Below are 19,350 nucleotides of genomic sequence, written 5' to 3' on the forward strand. Positions count from 1 at the left end.
CAAGCAATTCTCCTGCCTCAGCCTCCAGAGTAGCTGGGATTACAGATGCCCACCACCACACTCGGCTACTTTTTGTATTTTTAACAGAGACAGGGTTTCACCATGTTGGCCAGGCTGGTCTCTAACTCCTGACCTCAGGTGATCCACCTGCCTCGGGCTCCCAAAATGCTGGGATTACAGGCATGAGCCACCATGCCCAGCTGAACAGGGAACACTTCTACACTGCTAGTGGGAATGTAAACTAGTACAACTACTACGGAAAACAGTGTGGAGATTTCTTAAAGAACTAAGAGTAGAACTACCATTTGATTCAATTTTCAATCCCACTACTGGGTACCTACCCAGAGGAAAAGAAGTCATTATGGGAAAAAGATACTTGTACATGCATGTTTATAGCAGCACAATTGGCAATTGCAAAAATATGGAACCAGGCCAGGTGCGGTGGCTCACGCCTGTAATCCCAGCACTTTGGGAGGCCAAGGCGGGCGGATCATAAGGTCAGGAGATCGAGACCATCCTGTCTAACACGGTGAAACCCCGTCTCTACTAAAAATACAAACAATTAGCTGGGCATGGCGGCGTGCGCCTGTAGTCCCAGCTACTCGGGAGGCTGAGGCAGGAGAATGGCGTGAACCCAGGAGGTGGAGCTTGCAGTGAGCCAAGATCATGCCATTGCACTCCAGCCTGGGCGACAGAGCAAGGCTCTGTCTCAAAAAAAAAAAAATATGAAACCAGCCCAAATGCCCATCAATCAACAAGTGGATAAAGAAATTGGTGTGTGTGTGTGTGTATATATATATATATATATATATAATATATATGTGTATATATATTATATATGTATATATATCTATTGATATATATGTGTGTGTATATATATCACATCATATATACATATATTTATATATATGATGGAATACTACTCAGCCATGAAAAGGAATGCATTAATGGCATTTGCAGCAACCTGGATGGAACTAGAGACTATTATTCTAAGTGAAGTAGCTTAGGAATGGAAAACTAAACATCGTGTGTTCTCACTCATAAGTGGGAGCTAAGTTATGAGGATGCAAAGGCATAAGAATGATACAAAGGACTTTGGGGACTCGGGGGAAAGGGTGGGAGGGGGGCGAGAGATAAACGACTACAAATTGGATTCAGTGTATACTGCTTAGGTGATGGATGCACCAAAATCTCACAAATTGCCACTAAAGAACTTATTCACGTAACCAAATACCACCTGTTCCCCCAAAAAAACTATGGAAATAAATTTTTTTAAGAAATTAAGTCTATGAAAAGAGAAAAAGACAATCTTAGTAGCTCTAGTGGGAGGTGATGGTAGCTTGGACCAGGATAGTAATAGTAAAAATCGAGAAAAAGAAGGACATTGGAGCTTCAAGGAAAATGGAGAAGCTTTGATGTGTGGGTGGTAGGAAGTGAATTAACCAATGAAGTATAATGGAATTATGAGGTAGTAGTAAGGGGCATTTCAGTATAAGAAACCATGAATTTATAGTGGAAACAATATACTTTGTTGTGTAACTTTCTGCTACAATATTTGGCTGTTCGAGTGCAAGCACAAAGAAAGTTAAGAGTTGGGATCATACAGAACTAGAGTTTTGCAAGTGTGTCTGACCAAAAAGACAGAAATATTAATAAGAACATGTTCAAATGATAGATTATAGAATCCGAATTGGACAATAATGTAAATAAAACAAGGGCTTGTGAGTTTGGAGAAAGCAGAGGTCAGTAGACTGGAAGACGTGATATAGTCAAATATAGGCACAGTTGAGATAAAAGGAGGTTGTAATCAGAGAGTGTGATGAATTCATAATTTGGGAGGTGAAGCATTTTCTTTTTTTCTTTTTTTGAGACAGAGTCTCGCTCTGTCGCCAGGCTGGAGTGCAGTGGCATGATCTCGGCTCACTGCAAGCTCCGCCTCCTAGGTTCATGCCATCCTCCTGTCTCAGCCTCCTGAGTAACTGGGACTACAGGCACCGGCCACCACACCTGGCTGATTTTTTTGTATTTTTAGTAGAGACGGGGTTTCACCATGTTAGCCAGGATGGTCTCGATCTCCTGACCTTGTGATCCGCCTGCCTCAGCCTCCCAAAGTGCTGGGATTACAGGCGTGAGCCACCACGCCCGGCCAGGTGAAGCATTTTCAGTAGCAGTTATAGAAGATGGAAAAGCAGAAGGTATTAACATAATGGTAGCAGTGTTTGGCCAAAGTAGAATGGAAGAGAAGATTATTAGGATGATATGGCAAAGAATGAAATAGTCAAGATATATAGTTGTCCACAGTCCATGTCCAATTGATGTCACCAGCATAACAGCAGGTCTTGGAGTAGAGAGGAGGAACGTGATCCATATCCCAAAATATTCAATAAATTAGGGGTAGTGAATATGGAGAGTAGACGGAAGTAACAGCAGGTGTAGAAGATGCTAAAACAGGGAGTGGCATTAGCCTCAAAAGCTTGTGTGTTTAACAAAGGCAAGAGAATCATTGTTTGGGAAGCATCATCAGTAAGCAAGGGATACAAATTCACCACATGGTCATGATCTTGAGGTACTGAGGCATAATAACAGCCACCACTGGAGAAGAAATGGCTACAGGGAAGATAATATTCTCAATAGAGGCTCTAAAATGGCCCCAAATATTTTTTCACAAAGTAAACACTTTGTTTCACAGCAACTTCACATTTCTTAAAGAAAGAGATACTCTCTAACAACTGAGAATTTCCTTTAAAGAACTCCAGGATACTTTACATTTGCGTTTAGAGGAGTACAGGGAATATGCCAATCAGTTCCACATTATGGGGAAGAACATGAGACTAAGAGATACAGCCTAATTTTCCTGCACACAATTTTGCAGAAGTTGTGATCTTAAAAGATGTTGAAAATTATCAGCTCTGTGGCCTTCTGACTCCAGCTGTTTGTTTTTCAAGGACATCCATCCCATTGTGCACTGCTCCTTTCTATATCTGGCTCACGAAGATCTGCTTTCCATCTGGATCCTGGTACCCAGCCCTACCGTTTTAAGGTCATGAATACACATAAGTAGTCAAGGCAGTGCTGGACTCACAGTGACAGTATGATCAGATCCACCTCCAGTTTCCAAAAAGCATTCAACTAAAAAGCATTAAAGCACATCTACATGGCAAATTCTAGAAAATCCTGGCTTTATCTCTAAGTTTGAGTTACACTCTATACCTGACATGGCCACACAAGTCAGTGAAGGAAACACATAAAGAGATGTCATGAGGATAATGGGAAAGCAGTTTTTTCACTGTCAGAGAAGGAAATTACAAATATGGAAAAGTTAAAAAAAAAAAAACAGAATTAACCCTGTGGCACCGGATTAGAATTAGAGAGTTTAGTATGAATTTATGGTTTTAGATAGATAGATGGATTGATATGAATATTATAGATACTAATTGAATAAAATAAAAACCCATATGTGCACACTGATATAAACAAATGAATGAATAAATAAATGAGGAAGAAGAGAAGATTCTTTCTTATAATAAAATGTCAACCAGTAAATGCAGAAACAATGATGGAATACGACATTTATCAATGGATGTCAAAATTATTGGGTAAAACTTTGATGAAGAACAGGATATTTACATAGATTAAAGTATCTCCCCCAATGTTATATATTAATTACAATCAGATAAAAACAGTTACTCTCCAGTGGAGGAACTTGGCAGACACCACCTAAATTAAGTAATCAGGTTAACATCACCAATAATGGGATGATCAACATCATCCTGATAAAGTGCCTCCCGATAAAGTGCACTGAAAAAGACACATAACTTCTGTAGTATTCCGGCTGAAGATGCATGGTCTAAATCGATCTTGAGGAACACAGGCAAACTAAACTTGAGGGACAGTCCATGAAATAATTGATCTGACTTCATCAAAAATATCAAGGTGAAGAAAAACAAAGAAAATCTGAGCAACTGTTACAGATTAAAAGCAACTAAAAAGATATGACAGCAAACTAAATGTGTGAGATTGGATTGGAAACTGACTTCTGGGAATATTAGCTGTATTGTATGAGACCATTAGTAAAATTAGAATATGGGAAGTAGTTTAGATAATAATATTGTAGCAATGTTAAATTTTCTGATTTTGATCATTATACTGTAGTGTTTTTAGGAAGTACACACTGAAGTGTTTAGAGGTAAAAGGGCATAGGGTCTACAATCTACTCTCAAATGGCTCAGAAAAATAATGCGCATAAATATATAAATAGATAATAAAAAGCAACTAGGCAAAATGTAAACAATTGCTGAATCTTTGAATTATTATTGAAGCTTTTTGTAGGTTTGAAATTATGTCAAAATTAAAAGCTACCCCAAAAAAGATGTCATGGACACACTCTACCTTGGGTCAATACTTCTAGTGTATCAGCTGTCTCAGGTTTGGCCTTTTTTGGCGCCATAATTTGGATCTAGATTTCTGCGTAGCATCCTGGATTACCAAACCAGTGTAGAATTGTCTATTTTAGTTCTGACCTTGATCCCCCTTCTGGACTCATGTCTCATTATCTTGCCTTCATCTCCAGGCATTACAATCACATGTAAGAAAAATACCAAATTGGCTGGGCGCGGTGGCTCACGCCTGTAATCCCAGCACTTTGGTAGGCTGAGGCGGGCAGATCACCTGAGGTCAGGAGTTCGAGACCAGCCTGACCAACACGGCGAAACCCTGTCTCTACTAAAAATACAAAATATTAGCCAGGCGTGGTGGTGGGCGCCTATAATCCCATCCACTCAGGAGTCTGAGGCAGGAGAATCGCCTTGAACCCGGGAGGCGGAGCTTGCAGTGAGCTGAGATCGCACCATTGTACTCCATCCTGGGCAACAAGAGTGAAATTCCATCTCAGAAAAAAAGAAAGAAAAATACCAAATCGTAACATCTCTTCCTAACCTATAGGGCATGTCCTATCTTCCACAGGCCACATATCTTCCATTGCCTTTGTTTTCCCACTTCTTCAGTGCTCTGGAAGTAGTAGTTGCCTCATTCAGATTTGTTGGAATGATTTGAAATTGCTCACTTCATAAATGTAGAGCAATCTATGATTGCCTTTTAAAATCCCACTTTCAAGAACCTGAAGGGACCCAAAATGGTATTCACAAGTCTTGTATGGACTCAGTCCAAGGAGGAGCCAAGATTTTAAAATGGCTTAGGAAGGATCATCAGTATCCCTGCCTTATCTACAGGCTGCTTTCTTAAGCAAGCCATCCAAGGACTCCTTGAACATAATTAGTGGGATTAGGGAAATAACCACTTTTCAAATACAAATTACCAGGTGACTGGAAAATGAAGATTTGGAATGATGATGGGATATTTACTTGATAATAATCATAATAGCTACCACTTGATAAAGAAGCTATGCGCCAGGAAATGCGCAAGATGCTGTACGTGTATTGTCTCTTAAAATCCTCATCCAACCTAAAGGGTAGACATTAATATAACCCTTTTATAAATAAGGAAACTAAGGCCTAGGAAGTTGAGATGACTTGCCCAAGCTAATACAGCTCTTACATGGTAGAGCTGAGATTTGAGTGCTTCATGTCTCTTTGACTCCAGAGCACATACCTTTGCCATTGCATGATATGATCATGCCAACCCATTAGCAACCCTGCAGTTTCCCTGCACTGATTTGTTAAGGGGTCTTCCTAAACAGCTCTGATGTTAGTTACTTTGGAGAATAGATTTATTTTAGTGGGAATTTACATAAACGAAGGTTTCTCATACCATTTCGAACACATCACTTGCTCTTGATTTGATGGACTTAACGTCTCCAAAATCTCCAGGGGAGAACTTTTTCAGCCACACCCAATCACCCTAGAAAGAATAGGAGGAGAATGAATAGTGATGAAACTTAGTTGCCAGCAGTTTTAGAAAAATGTCCCTTCCACATAAACGGTTTATACCTATACCAGCAATCCAAATAGACATTTTTCTTCTCAGCCACCCTCCACCTCACAGACATTCTGTATTCTGAGCTGAAATGAGGTCATGCACAGAAGTTAAACTTAAAAATTACAGTTACTCAAGACAGGGAAACAATTGCAAGTATGTAGACTCCAGAAACGGAATGATACCACTCTTTGCAAAGCCTTTCTTAACTAACTGCAGGAAGTGCTAGGTCATTTCACTTTTTCATAGTTAAGTGATGTAGCACCAGGTTCCCCGCGATTAATGGTGATAGTTAGTGGTTGCAATTCCCACTGCCTTGAGGCGTCTGTGGTGGGAAATGTAGGGTGGGAGATGTAGTTCAGCAAATGTTTCCTGCATTTACCTTGATCCATTTTTCTCTCGTGGGACAGGCCATTTGTGTGTGTGTATGGAGGGGGGGGTTGTCTTATGCTTTAGTCATAATCCATTTGGCTTAAATCTAGATTAAATATTTTTTATTTGAATGCTCAATGTACTGCCATAGTAATGTGAGTAATCTAGAGTCTTCCAAAAGTCTATTTCTGACTTATTAAGTAAAAAATTGCTATTTTAAGGCTTCTGTCAAGTTAAAAACAACAACTATTTGATTGTTTTCACTTCAACAGCAGTGCCTGATAGATAACTTTTTTCTATGTTCATAGCCTCAAGGATTCATCAGTTATAAAGCCCTATTTAGTTTCCGTCCAACCCAAATTGTTTTTTAAAAAAATATCAATATAGATTCTTTTTCTCCATAATAGTAATAATGCCTTACATTTGCACAATGCTCTCTACTCTTCAAAGTGCTTTCACATCCATTACCTATAGCCTGGAGATTCCATTTCGGGCTGCACCAACTTGTCATCAAGTAGAGATAATAAAGCAGAGGGCACTGTGCAGTCAAAGTCCAAAAATAAGAGTGTAACTGGGCCGGGCGCGGTGGCTCACGCCTGTAATCCTAGCACTTTAGGAGGCCGAGGCAGGTGGATTGCGAGGTCAGGAGATCGAGACCATCCTGGCTAACATGGTGAAACCTCGTCTCTACTAAAAATACAAAAAATCAGCCGGGCGTGGTGGCAGGCGCCTGTAGTCCCAGCTACTCGGGAGGCTGAGGCAGGAGAATGGCGTGAACCTGGGAGGCGGAGCTTGCAGTGAGTGGAGATGGCGCCACTGCACTCCAGCCTGGGCGACAGAGCTGGACTCCGTCTCAAAAAAGAAAAAAAAGAGAGAGAGAGAATGGCGTGAACCTGGGAGGCAGAGCTTGCAGTGAGCGGAGATGGCGCCACGGCACTCCAGCCTGAGCGAAGAGCTAGACTTTGTCTAAAAAAAAAAAAAAAAAAAAAGAGTGTAACCACTCTCTTATTAAGGAATATATCCGGCTATGGCACTGCATCTGGAAACCTGCCAGAGGTAAAGGCTAATGGAAGCTGCAGGCTTCTGAGTTACTTGCCAGCACTTTGTATTAGCATTTACTAGCCAAGGAGCTCAAAGTCTTTTAACAAAGAAATGGCCCTCAGAGACCTTCAGCAGCTGGAAAAAAAAAAAAAAAAAAAAAAAAAAAACACTGCACTGTCCAGGCTCAGTGCCCAGAGAGTTCAGAAGGGTAGTCCCGGATCAGTGCCTGCCTGCAGCAGAATGGTCAAAGCATTTGATCCAGTAAATCTCCAAGTGTTGTCCCTGGACCAGCTGCATCAGCATCACCTGGAAACTGGTTAGAAAGGCCAATTCTCAAGCCCCACCCAACACTTAACGAAATCAGAAATCGTAGCAGGGTGAGGTCCAGCAATCTGTGTTTTAACAAGCCCTCCACGTGACTCTAACACAGGTGAAAGTTTGTGACCCACCATCCCAGCCTTTGCCTTTTCCTCGTATTTATGGAACTCTCCTCACTCATACTGTCTTCATTTACCTCTTACTAAGTTTCTTTCGTCAAAATCTGCTCTCAGTCAGGGATCTAAAACTCATTCACAGAAGTCAGGAGGGCCTGACACAAGCTTGAAGTTCTACCCTTCAGAGAACTTTGGCCTTTAGCGGGACCAAAGGCTAAATATTAAGCTGAAAGAATAAAACTCTAATTGAAAATTCATGGAATCAGCCAATATATGGGAAAGACTGGTGAACAAAAAAGCCTTCCCGGCACCTTCGCAGCTATGTTACTGAGCCCATGGTCACTGCTAGCCACTATGGCACCTTTGTGCTAGTTAGAAAGGATATTTTCTCTCAAATTTAAAAAATCTTAACTTTGTGAGTATATTATCATACAGCCTGTGGCAGCCCTGTGATGTTATGCAGCACACCCTGGCTGTATACATACATGTACCATACTCTCATTTATGGACACATCCCCCAGACACCAGGGAGCACATTCCACTAGCAGCATGGATGCTCTGCACATCACCAAATTCTATCTGCCCAGTGAGGCCTCTTTGTCAGCTTTGGAGTCAGGCTTTAGCAGTGGGGGTGAGAAGTCGAAATTAGTCCTCTGAGAATATTAGACAGGAGAGAAAAGCAACCTCAAGAAACTTCTGGAACATAGTCAAGATAGTACATACCCAGCTACACATGAGTTTACCAGTGACGTTGTATGTGCATAGCTGGGAGTGCCAGTATAGATGGAGATGTAAGAAGGCTCTTCTACCACCTCATTCCAGAACTAGGCTGGGAAGCCAGAATCTCTGTGCCCACTTTGGTACCACTCACACATAAGTTGGCATATGTTACAATGTGAATATTACCCTCTTAGATGTAGTTCCCTTTTGCAGTACACAACCTGAACATCAGTACTCGCAGTCCTGACTCTGCCTCACACCTGATACCTGATACCTTCTTCCTAGAGCTAGCCCTATTGCAAACATGGGCTAGCCTTATGTCTGGCTTATTAAGTGCCATGAGCAGCTAAGCAGAGCTTTTTCATGCCAAATCAACAACTGTGAGAGCTGGAAAGAGTCATAGGTATCCATAACACAATCCCTTCATATTTTGATAAAGAAACTGAAAACTTAAGAGATTAAGTGACTGTCCCAAGGTCAGAAAACTAGGTAGTAACAGAGCCACAAATTGACCCAAGGTCTTCCATCTCCTACTTTGTTGCTCTTTCCACTCGTTGGGCTTTCTTTGGTTTGGGAGATTTGTGTGTGTTTGTTTTAAGATTTAAATAATTCTCACAAACTTTGTAAGCAAATTTTTATTGAGTCTGTGTGCGTTCTACTTCATGAATAATGAGGAAAAGGGAGGAAATGGGCAAGTTTTATCTTCACCACACATGCACTATTTGTTTTGTTTTTTTCTTTTAAGAGAGAATGATAAAATACTTCACTCATCACTCACTTTTTAATTAAGAGCAAGAAACATCAAACTCTATTCACTAAACTTTTTAGAAGCAATTTAAAGTCCATCAGTTTTGAACTAAAGCCATGGTGTGTTAATAAGGGGAAAGAGCACTAGATCCTAGACCTGGCTCTGCTTCAAACTCAAGGGTGGCCTTAGAACAGCCACTCAATCTGCCTGAGCCTCAGTTTCCTCACTGATAAAGCTGGACTTACTAGATGATTCCTTAGGACTTACTAGATGATTTCTGGACTTACTAGATGATTTTTTAGCTCTGATGATCTGCGATTCTGTGATAAGAAAGAAAAGATGGTTGACGGAAGGGAGGGGGCAGGGAGAGAGCTACAAGGGATATAGAATGTGAGAAGACAGAAAAAATGCTCTGAGAAAGAGAGATGAATGGAGAGAGAGAAAGATGAGACAAAGAGGAAAATACAGGGAGAAGCGAAGAGAAAAAAGAAGTCAGAAAATGAAGAGGGAAGATGAATTCAGTGGGTTCTCTCTGAATGTGTCAGGGTTACACTGCTGCCCGCCACACCCCATCTCACCCAGACTGTAACTATTAGAGCAGATCATGACAGTCCCCACTGCATCTGCCATTCACAGCTCTTTCTGCCTGGCAGTCAGCTCATCTGGCTTTCCTTTCACATTTCAAAGGCTATCTGTGACATAAGGGCTGATTTTCCCAAACAATTCCAAAGGTTATGCATCTGTGTGTACAATAAAATGTGAATTTGTGTGAGTGTAGTACAATGTGATGACATGTCCTAGGGAAACCTGTCTTTTGCTATATCTGCTACTCCGGGCACCTTATCTGGAAATTCCAGGTCTTCCAATGACAATTCTTATGAAAATTTGATTTATTTTAAACAGAAACTAGACAATGAGTCTTCTTTAAAACATTCCTAATAGAGTACTGTTTCAGAAGACACATTACTTCTTTGTTTCATCTGTTAATTCGATTGGCTTATGTTCCCTCTTTGAGTCCTCTTTAACCTCTTTAGTCAGTCCTCTTTAGTCAGGCCAGTTTTCTAGCCTCTGCTGCCTTCCTTCATACCCTGCCATCGGCCTAATATTGACTTCACCGTGTAGGTATTATTCTCATAACACTCTCCTTTTGTAAAAATAAAGTCCCCATTTGGCCTACATCATTTAGAAATACTCATGATCTGACTGACCAATAGTCATTCTGGGAACTAACTTAGCTCTCTGCCTCCTTCCAAAATGAGAAAAGATCTGACAGACTCTTAAAGGCCAGTTACATACAGATGTTTATTTTTTCCCCTTCTCAATTCTACACTATAACCTTCCAGCCCCACCAAGTAAAACATACCACAATTTAACACATAAATTATTCCACAGAATCAGAGAATGATAGCATATTCAGCCAGAAAAGGCCTTAGAGTTCTGTTAGACAAGCAATTCTCAACCCAGGCTGCACATATCAGAGAACTTTAAAAAAATACCAATACCTGGCCCCACCTCATGCCAACTGAATCAGAATTGCTGAGGGTGGGGCCTGGGAGCAGGTATTTCTTAAATTTCCCCAAGGAGATTCCAGTAGGCAACCAAGATTGAGAACTTAGTTCAACCCTTCATTTTACAGATAAAAACCAAGGTTATGGAGATTTACTTCAGAATCCCAGAGGTGTCAATACATTTCTAAAGCCATCGGCTCATTCCATTTGACATTCAAAAGTCATCTGATTGCCCTATCTTAGGTCTTTGAGAGAGCAGAGCTGACAACTCCCCAACACCTCAAGTTTACATTTGAAGCAGTTCTCCTCTTTGATTGAATTAAGTCCAAGGCAAGATCCAGAGGTTTCCTGCCACTAATTTAAGTCAAAGCCCTCACATAGACTGAACAAACATACACCATGCCAGTGTTGGTGTTGAAGGCCTATAGTCCATTTGTGCTGCTATAACAGAATTCCTATGACTGTGTAATTTATAAAGAGAGGAATATATTTCTCACAGTTCTGGATGCTGGGATGTCCAAGATCAAGGTACCAGCAGGTATGGTGGTCTGGTGAGGTCTGTTGTCTGCTTTCAGGATGATGCCTTGTTGCTGCATCCTCTCCCAAGAGGAGGAACACTATGTCTTCACATGGCAGAATACAGAATAGCAAGCTAGCTGAAGGCTGCATTAAGCCTCTTTTATATGAGCCTTAATATCATTCACAAAGGAGAAGCCCGTGTGGCCTAATTACCTCTTAATGTCCTCACATCTTAATATCATCACATCAATCTGTGAAATCAAACAAATCATGTGCTTCCGAAATACAATGGTGGGATATGCACAAGATAAACATTTCTGTTCCAAAAGTGAGAAGTAGGCAAGAAGAAAGAGGTAACAGGTCCAAAGTAAGTCCAAAATCCAACAAAACAAACAACATTAAGTCTTAAGTCTTGAGAATAATCTTTCACTCCATGTTCCAATTCCCAGACACACTGGGGAGGGTGTTGGGCCCCCAAGGCCCCAGTGGATTCCACCTTCATGGCTTAGCTGGGTGCAACCCATGCCACAGCTCTCACAGGTTGGAGTCAGTATGACTGCAGCTCTCCCAGACTGGTGCTGCATTCTGGTGGCTTTACAGGTCTGAGTGTCAAGGGTGGCCATGTTCCAAAGCCCCACTAAGCATTATGCTAGTGGAGGATCTTTGTGGTGGCCCTGACTCCACAGTTTTGCTGAGTATTGCCCTAGTGAGGACTCTTTGTGGTAGCCCAGACCCCACAATTCCACTGGGTATTGTTCTAGTGGGGACTCTCTGCAGTGGCCCTGCCCCTGTGGCAAGAATGTGCCTGCGTCCTGAAGCTGTACAAGACACCCTTTGAAATCTAGATGGATGTATCCATGCCTCCATACCTCTTGCACTCTGAGAGCCTGCAAAGTTGGCAACACGTGGATACTACCAAGATTTATGGCTTGCATCTTCCAGAGCAGTAGGCCAAGCCACACCTTGGACCACCTGAGTCACAACTGGGAAGGCCAAAGAGCCCTGCACTGAAATATGGGAAGCAGAGATTTGAGTCAGCCCCAGGCGGCAAGCCCTGGGATCTCGCAGGTGCCCTGGACCGCATCAGTGTCCTGGGTCTCTACTTTGAAACCAGTTCGACCCTCAAGGCCTCGGCACTCTGGGCCTGTAATGGGCATGACAGCTTTGAAGATCCCTAAAATGTCTTTGGGGTCATTCTCCCATTCTCCTGTCATTTTGATGAATAGCATCTGGCTTCCTTCTATCCATACCAATCTCCTTATCAAACTTTTTTTTTTTTTGGTCACACTCTTGGTTTTCTCTCCTAAACATACTTTTTCATTCTTCACATGGCAAGGCTGAGAATTTTACAACTCTATATGTTCTGTTTCCCTTGTTTTCTTTAAAATACATTCTGTCTTAAGTCATTTCTCACTTTTTGCATCTTACTATAAGCAGTTAAGAAAAGCCATTCAGCACCCTGAATGCTTTGCTGCCTAGAGATTTCTTCCACCAAAAATCCTCATTCATTGCTCACGAATTCTACCTTCCACAGGGTCCTAGAACATGGACATAATTCAGCCAAGTTCTTTGCCAATTTATAAAAAGAATGGCTTCTTTTCCAACTTCGTTCCTCATTTCCATCTAAGACTTCCTCAAAATGGTCTTTAACGTACATATTTTTACCAATGTGGTCATTCTGTTCATGACCACTTAAGCAATCTCTAAGAAGAACCAGGCTTTCCATACAGTTCATCTCTTCTTCCAAATCCTCACCAGAATTTCCCTTAGCACTCCACTCACAGCAGTCAAGACTGTTTCCAGCATTCCCTTCAAAAGTGTTCCAGCCTCTTCCCATTACCCAGTTCCAAAGCCACTTCCACAGTTTTAGGTATTTTTTTGTAACAATCCACTGCTCTAGTACCAATTTCTGTCTTAGTCTGTTAGTATTGGGTAATTTATAAAGATCAGAAAATTATTTTTTACAGTTCTGAAGGATGGGATGTCCAAGATCAAGGTGCCAATAGGTTTGGTTGTCTAGTGAGGGCTGCTCTCTGCTACCAAGGTGGTACCTTGTTGCTGCACCCTCCAGAAGGGAGGAATGCTGTGTCCTCCCAGAGCAGAAGGTAGAAGGGCAAATTAGCCAAACACTGCATGAAGCCTCTTCTATAAGGGCTTTAATTCCATTGATGAGAGAGGAGCCTTCATGGCCTAATCACCTTCTAAAGGCTCCATCTCTTTACACCATCACATTGGCCATTAAGTTTCAACACCTGAATTTTGAGAGGGACACATTCAAACCACAGCAAGGTCCCTGTCAATTATTTATCTAATGGAGAAGAGTATTCACTTGAAAAATCCAATGTGGTTGACAATCTAAAAACTCGTTCTGTCCTGTTTTGGACTTTCTTTGTAGTTACTGTTGAAGTTGAGAGTGTTTGCTGCTCTTGGGAGTATCTTCAAACAAAACAAGGAAACCACACTGAGAAGGCCTCACTTAGAAGGAACAGAAAGGCAGTCTAGTTTCCCTTTTACCCCCTGCTTAACTCATTCCTGCTGAGAAGAAACAGTTCATCTCTCTGATGCAAGATTTGTTCTGGTTGCCAAATTCTCGTATCTTAGATCAGGTGGTAAAGGGTGGCCTCTTAAAGCTTGAAAGACAGAAACCTCAGTGGAATAAAAAGGATTTCTATTTTCAGCAGCAGAAAGTAACCTGTTACTCCAAGAGGCAGAACAGGTGAAGAAAAATAAATAACTGAATAAATGTTAAAGTCTCAATATCAGAGGATAACAAGTACAGGAAAAACAACTAGAATTTGAAGAGAAGCGTACCCCAAACCCTGCCGTGCACAAGCATAGCATATCTCTAGACATCTCATTACAAACAATAGACTCAGGGAGTCATTTCTTCTATTGTTATCTATATATCTTCTGGAGTGACAGACACATTTAAATGTTTGGGTCTCAAGAACTTTTTTCTACATGCATAGTAAATACATGGAGTTGAAAGATCAGTGAAGTTATAAATAAGTAGATTTGTTGCTGAAGAAAATAATTGCCAAGAATGTCAACCAAACAAGTCCATAAGCAAACACAGACACCAAACTGGAAAGACTTGCCAAAAGCCCCAGTACTTTTACCCAAAGACTAATTACTAAATCATTGCCTCATTTTAAAATCCAAGAAAGCAGTAGATTAGACAGCTGTTGAATATCTTACCTCATAAATCGCTATGTTTGAGTTTTCATAGGTAGCTGGAGTTAGACTCCCTGAAGAAAAGGAGAGTCTTGAGGACCTCCCACTTTGGACCTCTGAGGTAATCTGGAAGCTTACACTGGCACAACTTCCTCTCTGTGAAAGGATTAGGAAAGAAAAGTTATGACCAAAATACTCATGATTTGGCACAGAGTTTATCTGAATTTTCTTTTTTATTCCTAAGAAAATAGCTATATGAGTTGAACCCTGTAAACATGAGATTGATTCATTTTCCCTACCCTTCTGAACTTTTTTTTTTTTTAGTTCAGGGTTGGTACCTTGTTTAACCACCATGTAGCACCAAAAAATTATAAAGGTGCTTCCACCTCCTAGAGAGGATTAAAATTACAGATGGGGGCAAGAAAGAATGCCAGTCATAATTTAATCTGGGACCCTCACTTTATAGACAAAGAAGTAAGACCAAAAAAAAGATGAAATAAGTTTCCTAGTATCATACAGCTAGTCAATTATTTAGTTACAAGATTATTGTTTATAAAAATCTAACATTTAAAAAAAATCAATAGCAGACCTAGGACAGCATCCCACCTTGCTGACTCTCAGGAGTGGCTCTTTTTGTGATACTATGCTGAATGGCATCCTTCTTTGTGCAGATAAGATTAATGGCAGAGGGTATCCCAGAAAGCAATAATAGTAGAGAGTGAGCAGATCACATGCCTATATATAATTTATGAGTCTGATGCTTAAATAGGTCAAATTCTCTATTCCTTGATTTTTGAACTTGCACACATAAGTCTGGTAGGAAAGGGCTGGGAACTGCACAGTTGAATGACAAGAGGAAGAGTTACCTGCAATCTATGTTAACCTTTAAAATTGAACCTCTGTATCTTCAATTGAACCAGTAGACTTATTTCACATGAAGACATATAAATCAACAGGTTCCTCATATTCTCCATACCTCCAAATGTGCCTTTCTTAGAATTAAAGCAATCCAGAGCTAGCCGTTACATTTTGGTATTGTCTAGGAGTGCCCCCACCCTCAACTCCAACATCCTTATTTTATAATTAGGAAACAAAGATGTAGAGAGGTACATAGGGACAGGGACAAGAATCTTGGTATTATATTTTCTGGTCCTGTGCTCTCTCTACAACTACATTATGCTTTATTTTACTTTGCTTGCCAATAAAAATTAATCTTAACTACTTCCCAACATTCTACCCCTTAATAGTCATTGATCAACTAAAGATTACACCTTAATAGTCTTTGATCAACTAAATATTACAGCTGAGTTAGCCCAGAGTTAAGCTCCTTCTATGAAGACTATCACAAAGTTCCAAGACAATGGTAAACTCTACCCAGCCCCCAATGTGCTGAAATCTCAACAGCTCAAAATTCAGACAAGATGTAAAACTTGACTCTTCACATAACCCCTGTATCAACCTGAACCCTCCCCAACAGAGCAAGGTCAGGGAGGAATCTACTTCCCTTTCATTCTTTATTTTCATATCTCAGCAGGATTACCTAGATCTGTACATTGAGATATAGACCTCTCCATGAAGGGCAAAGGAGAAAGCGAGAGAATTGCCAAAATCCACACACATTTTGACTTCAGCTTCATTTTCTTCTAAAAACTTCCTTTCCTAACCTGACTTCTCCTGACCTGCCAATTTTTCTAGACGGAATTAATTTTATATTCACTAAGAGTTTACACTTTCAGACATTCCGTTTGGATGGAATTCTTGGCTTGGCTTCTTGACTGATTAGGCACAGCCAGCTGCAAGTTTGTGACTACACAGCAATTAAGGAAAATGTATGCTTCCCCTATCTTTTCCCATCAGAACCTCCGATACAAGCCAAATGCCAAAAGGGATCTGGAGGCCAAGAGCTATGTTCTTCTTGGGTAATGCCATCCTTTTCCACCTGGGCCGAAATAGTAAAAAAAAATAAAATAAAATAAAACAATTTATTTTTTTTTACTTACAAAAGAACATTCCCTACTATAAGGCTACCCATCCCTTATAACAGTATATCAATCCCTTAGTAACAGTAATAGTCCTGTTACTATTCATTTTTCTCACTCATATGGTAAAAAGTGATGACTTTTTATTCTCATGTCAAAATTTATGCACAAGTGAAAAAAAACTATCATGGTGAGCAAGATTTTAAAGCCCTAGTTACTTTGTTTACCTGAAGGTAGCACTGCTCAGCTATCTATGGTAATTTTGTGAGATCTGGTATGCTTTAGTCACCCAAATATGGTTTATGTCCCAGTACAAATAAGAGGAGGCATAGGTAGAGGTCTTATAGACTACACTGGACTATTGCAAACCTATACAAATAAAAGCCTCATTCAGTCCAAAATTGAGCTATATGTATCATTTTGATATGTTAGAGCTAAAACATCTAGGCAATTGATATAAACTGTCATTTTGACATGGATACCACCAAAGAAGTGGGAATTTTACAAATAGGTTTATTGCTTTTGACTGAAATTTTACTATATTTTGCTACATTTAGACAATAACTTCTAGTCATCTACTTTTACTACTAAACATCCATTTCTCGATACAACATCTTGTCACAAAAGTGAATACTTTTTTCTTAGTATTGGGTTATATATTAGGATTGCTTCATAGCTTGTATTTCAACATCTATACTTTCAACTTAAGGCAGGAAATTTTATACAAGGCATATTGAGTATGGCAAATCCAGACAAATTCCACTACCATGAGTCCTAGGGTCCTTTGGTGGCTCCAAAAATAGGGACTAATATCAACAAATTTTTATGTCACAAGGGTGGAGTGTAGGCTTCAGCCACAGTGACAGTTTTGGCTTTCAGCCATACCTTTCCAGGAACACAATATCAACCTTACAAAAAGATCTGATGATTTAAACAAGTAAGAATTAGGGTTATAATTGAAAATTAAATCAAACAGCTGAACAATTAATTTGACTACAACTGCTCAGGGTAGTACCATGTAAATCCATTCTCACCCAGCCAACTAATTAAATATACCTTTCAATTTCACATTCAGGCAGAAGACCAGTTTGGTCACTGACACAATTAATTCTCAAATCTGGCACAGTTGTGTAGCAAGAGTAAACGGCACATGAAGACAATATAATGTATTTGTATACTCTTCCTACATCCACTACCATACTATAAATTACAGACTAGTGTCTCTACTGTGGCCACATATACTAGCACAAGAAGACACTCTAGCTAGCTTTGACAGTACTCTTCCCTACATATTCTCTTCTCCAAGCTTCTGTTTATACTGTTTCCTCTGCCTAGGATGCCTCGCCTATGGGGCCAGACAGGTAATATAAAGACGTGAAATATGCTGAGTATAAGACAATATAGAGTGGTGGGAATTGTATCAAACTGCAAAGAACATGCCTTTTCCACAAAACGCAACTACTACTGAGTTATAGCTGATTGTCATGATGAGATCCAAGGCTGACAGATCTTCCAACTTTTAAAGAAAACTCAGAAATCCAGATTTTTATATGTAATTTCACAATTTCAAAATTCTGGCTTTTTTTTAAATAACTGTGAGGGTGAAACAAAGGTGGTTACCAGTTTGTGACCTAAACAAACCCTATCATTCCTTCATTAAGACTCAGTTTTTGTGCTGAGTTTCTGAAAAGCCTCCCTCCACTGATGTGGCTCCTCTGAAGTCCTACCACATTCTAGTTTCTTCGTACAACATGGTGCTCATCGTCTCTCTTGTGTGGTATGATTTGGCTCTCTAACTTAACTGTAATCCTCTTGAAATCTGGGACTACATGTCATCTTTCACAAGGCCTAGCCCCGGGGGTAGGACATAGTAGCACACCTTTAATGAAGATCACCAATTACATTACAGTCACAACCAGAGAAGATCTTTTGGTGAAATCCAACTCTTTCACTAGTTGATTAATTCACCAAACCTTTACAATCTCCTACTATATTATAAGAATTATGTCAGGCTAACATTTTAAAAAATATATTGTTGCCCTTGAAGAAATAGCCATCAAATGTTGAGTCCAAATAAAAAAAGAACTACATAAAGTCAAAGCTAAACTATTGCTCAAAGTGCACTGCATTCACTTCCACAACACTGTTCTAAGGCTGCACTGTTTAACAAAAGTGTAACATGAGCCATATATGTAATTTTAAGTTTTCTAGTAGTCACAATTAATAAACAAAAGGAAACAGGTATCCCAGGGATGAAGCCCACTTGATGATAGTGGATAAGCTTTTTGATGTGCTGCTGGATTCGGTTTGGGACATATCTCAAAATAATAAGAGCTATTTATGACAAACCCACAGCCAATATCATACTGAATGGGCAAAAACTGGAAGCATTCCCTTTCAAAACTGGCACAAGACAGGGATGCCCTCTCTCACCACTCCTATTCAGCATAGTGTTTGAAGTTCTGTCCAGGGAAATCAGGCTGGAGAAAGAAATAAAGGGTATTCAGTTAGGAAAAGAGGAAGTCAAATTGTCCCTGTTTGCAGATGACATGACTGTATATTTAGAAAACCCCATCGTCTCAGCCCAAAATCTCCTTAAGCTGATAAGCAACTTCAGCAAAGTCTCAGCATACAAAATCAATGTGCAAAAATCACAAGCATTCCTATACACCAATAACAGACAAACAGAAAGCCAAATCATGAGTGAACTCCCATTCACAATTGCTTCAAAGAGAATAAAATACCTAGGAATCCAACTTACAAGGGATGTGAAGGACCTCTTCAAGGAGAATTACAAACCACTGCTCAACGAAATAAAAGAAGACACAAACAAACGGAAGAACATTCCATGCTCATGGATAAGAAGAATCAATATCGTGAAAATGGCCATACTGCCCAAGGTAATTTATAGATTCAATGCCATC

General features: G+C 40.2%; 1 protein-coding gene across 1 annotated transcript in view; it reads right to left on the reverse strand.

Annotated features, from left to right (window-relative positions):
* The window catches only part of GUCY2F (guanylate cyclase 2F, retinal), a 108,007-nt gene that overhangs the window by 52,310 nt on the left and 36,347 nt on the right, over window positions 1–19,350 (reverse strand). Inside the window, exons 7-8 of the mRNA XM_003262187.4 lie at window positions 14,472–14,603; window positions 5,767–5,856 (exon numbers count right to left, since the gene is read on the reverse strand). Of these exons, the coding sequence (XP_003262235.3) occupies window positions 5,767–5,856; window positions 14,472–14,603 (222 nt within the window). The remainder of the gene's footprint in view (window positions 1–5,766; window positions 5,857–14,471; window positions 14,604–19,350) is intronic.

This window comes from Nomascus leucogenys, chromosome X (genome assembly GCF_006542625.1).
Source record: "Nomascus leucogenys isolate Asia chromosome X, Asia_NLE_v1, whole genome shotgun sequence".
Classification (NCBI taxonomy): Eukaryota; Metazoa; Chordata; class Mammalia; order Primates; family Hylobatidae; genus Nomascus; species Nomascus leucogenys.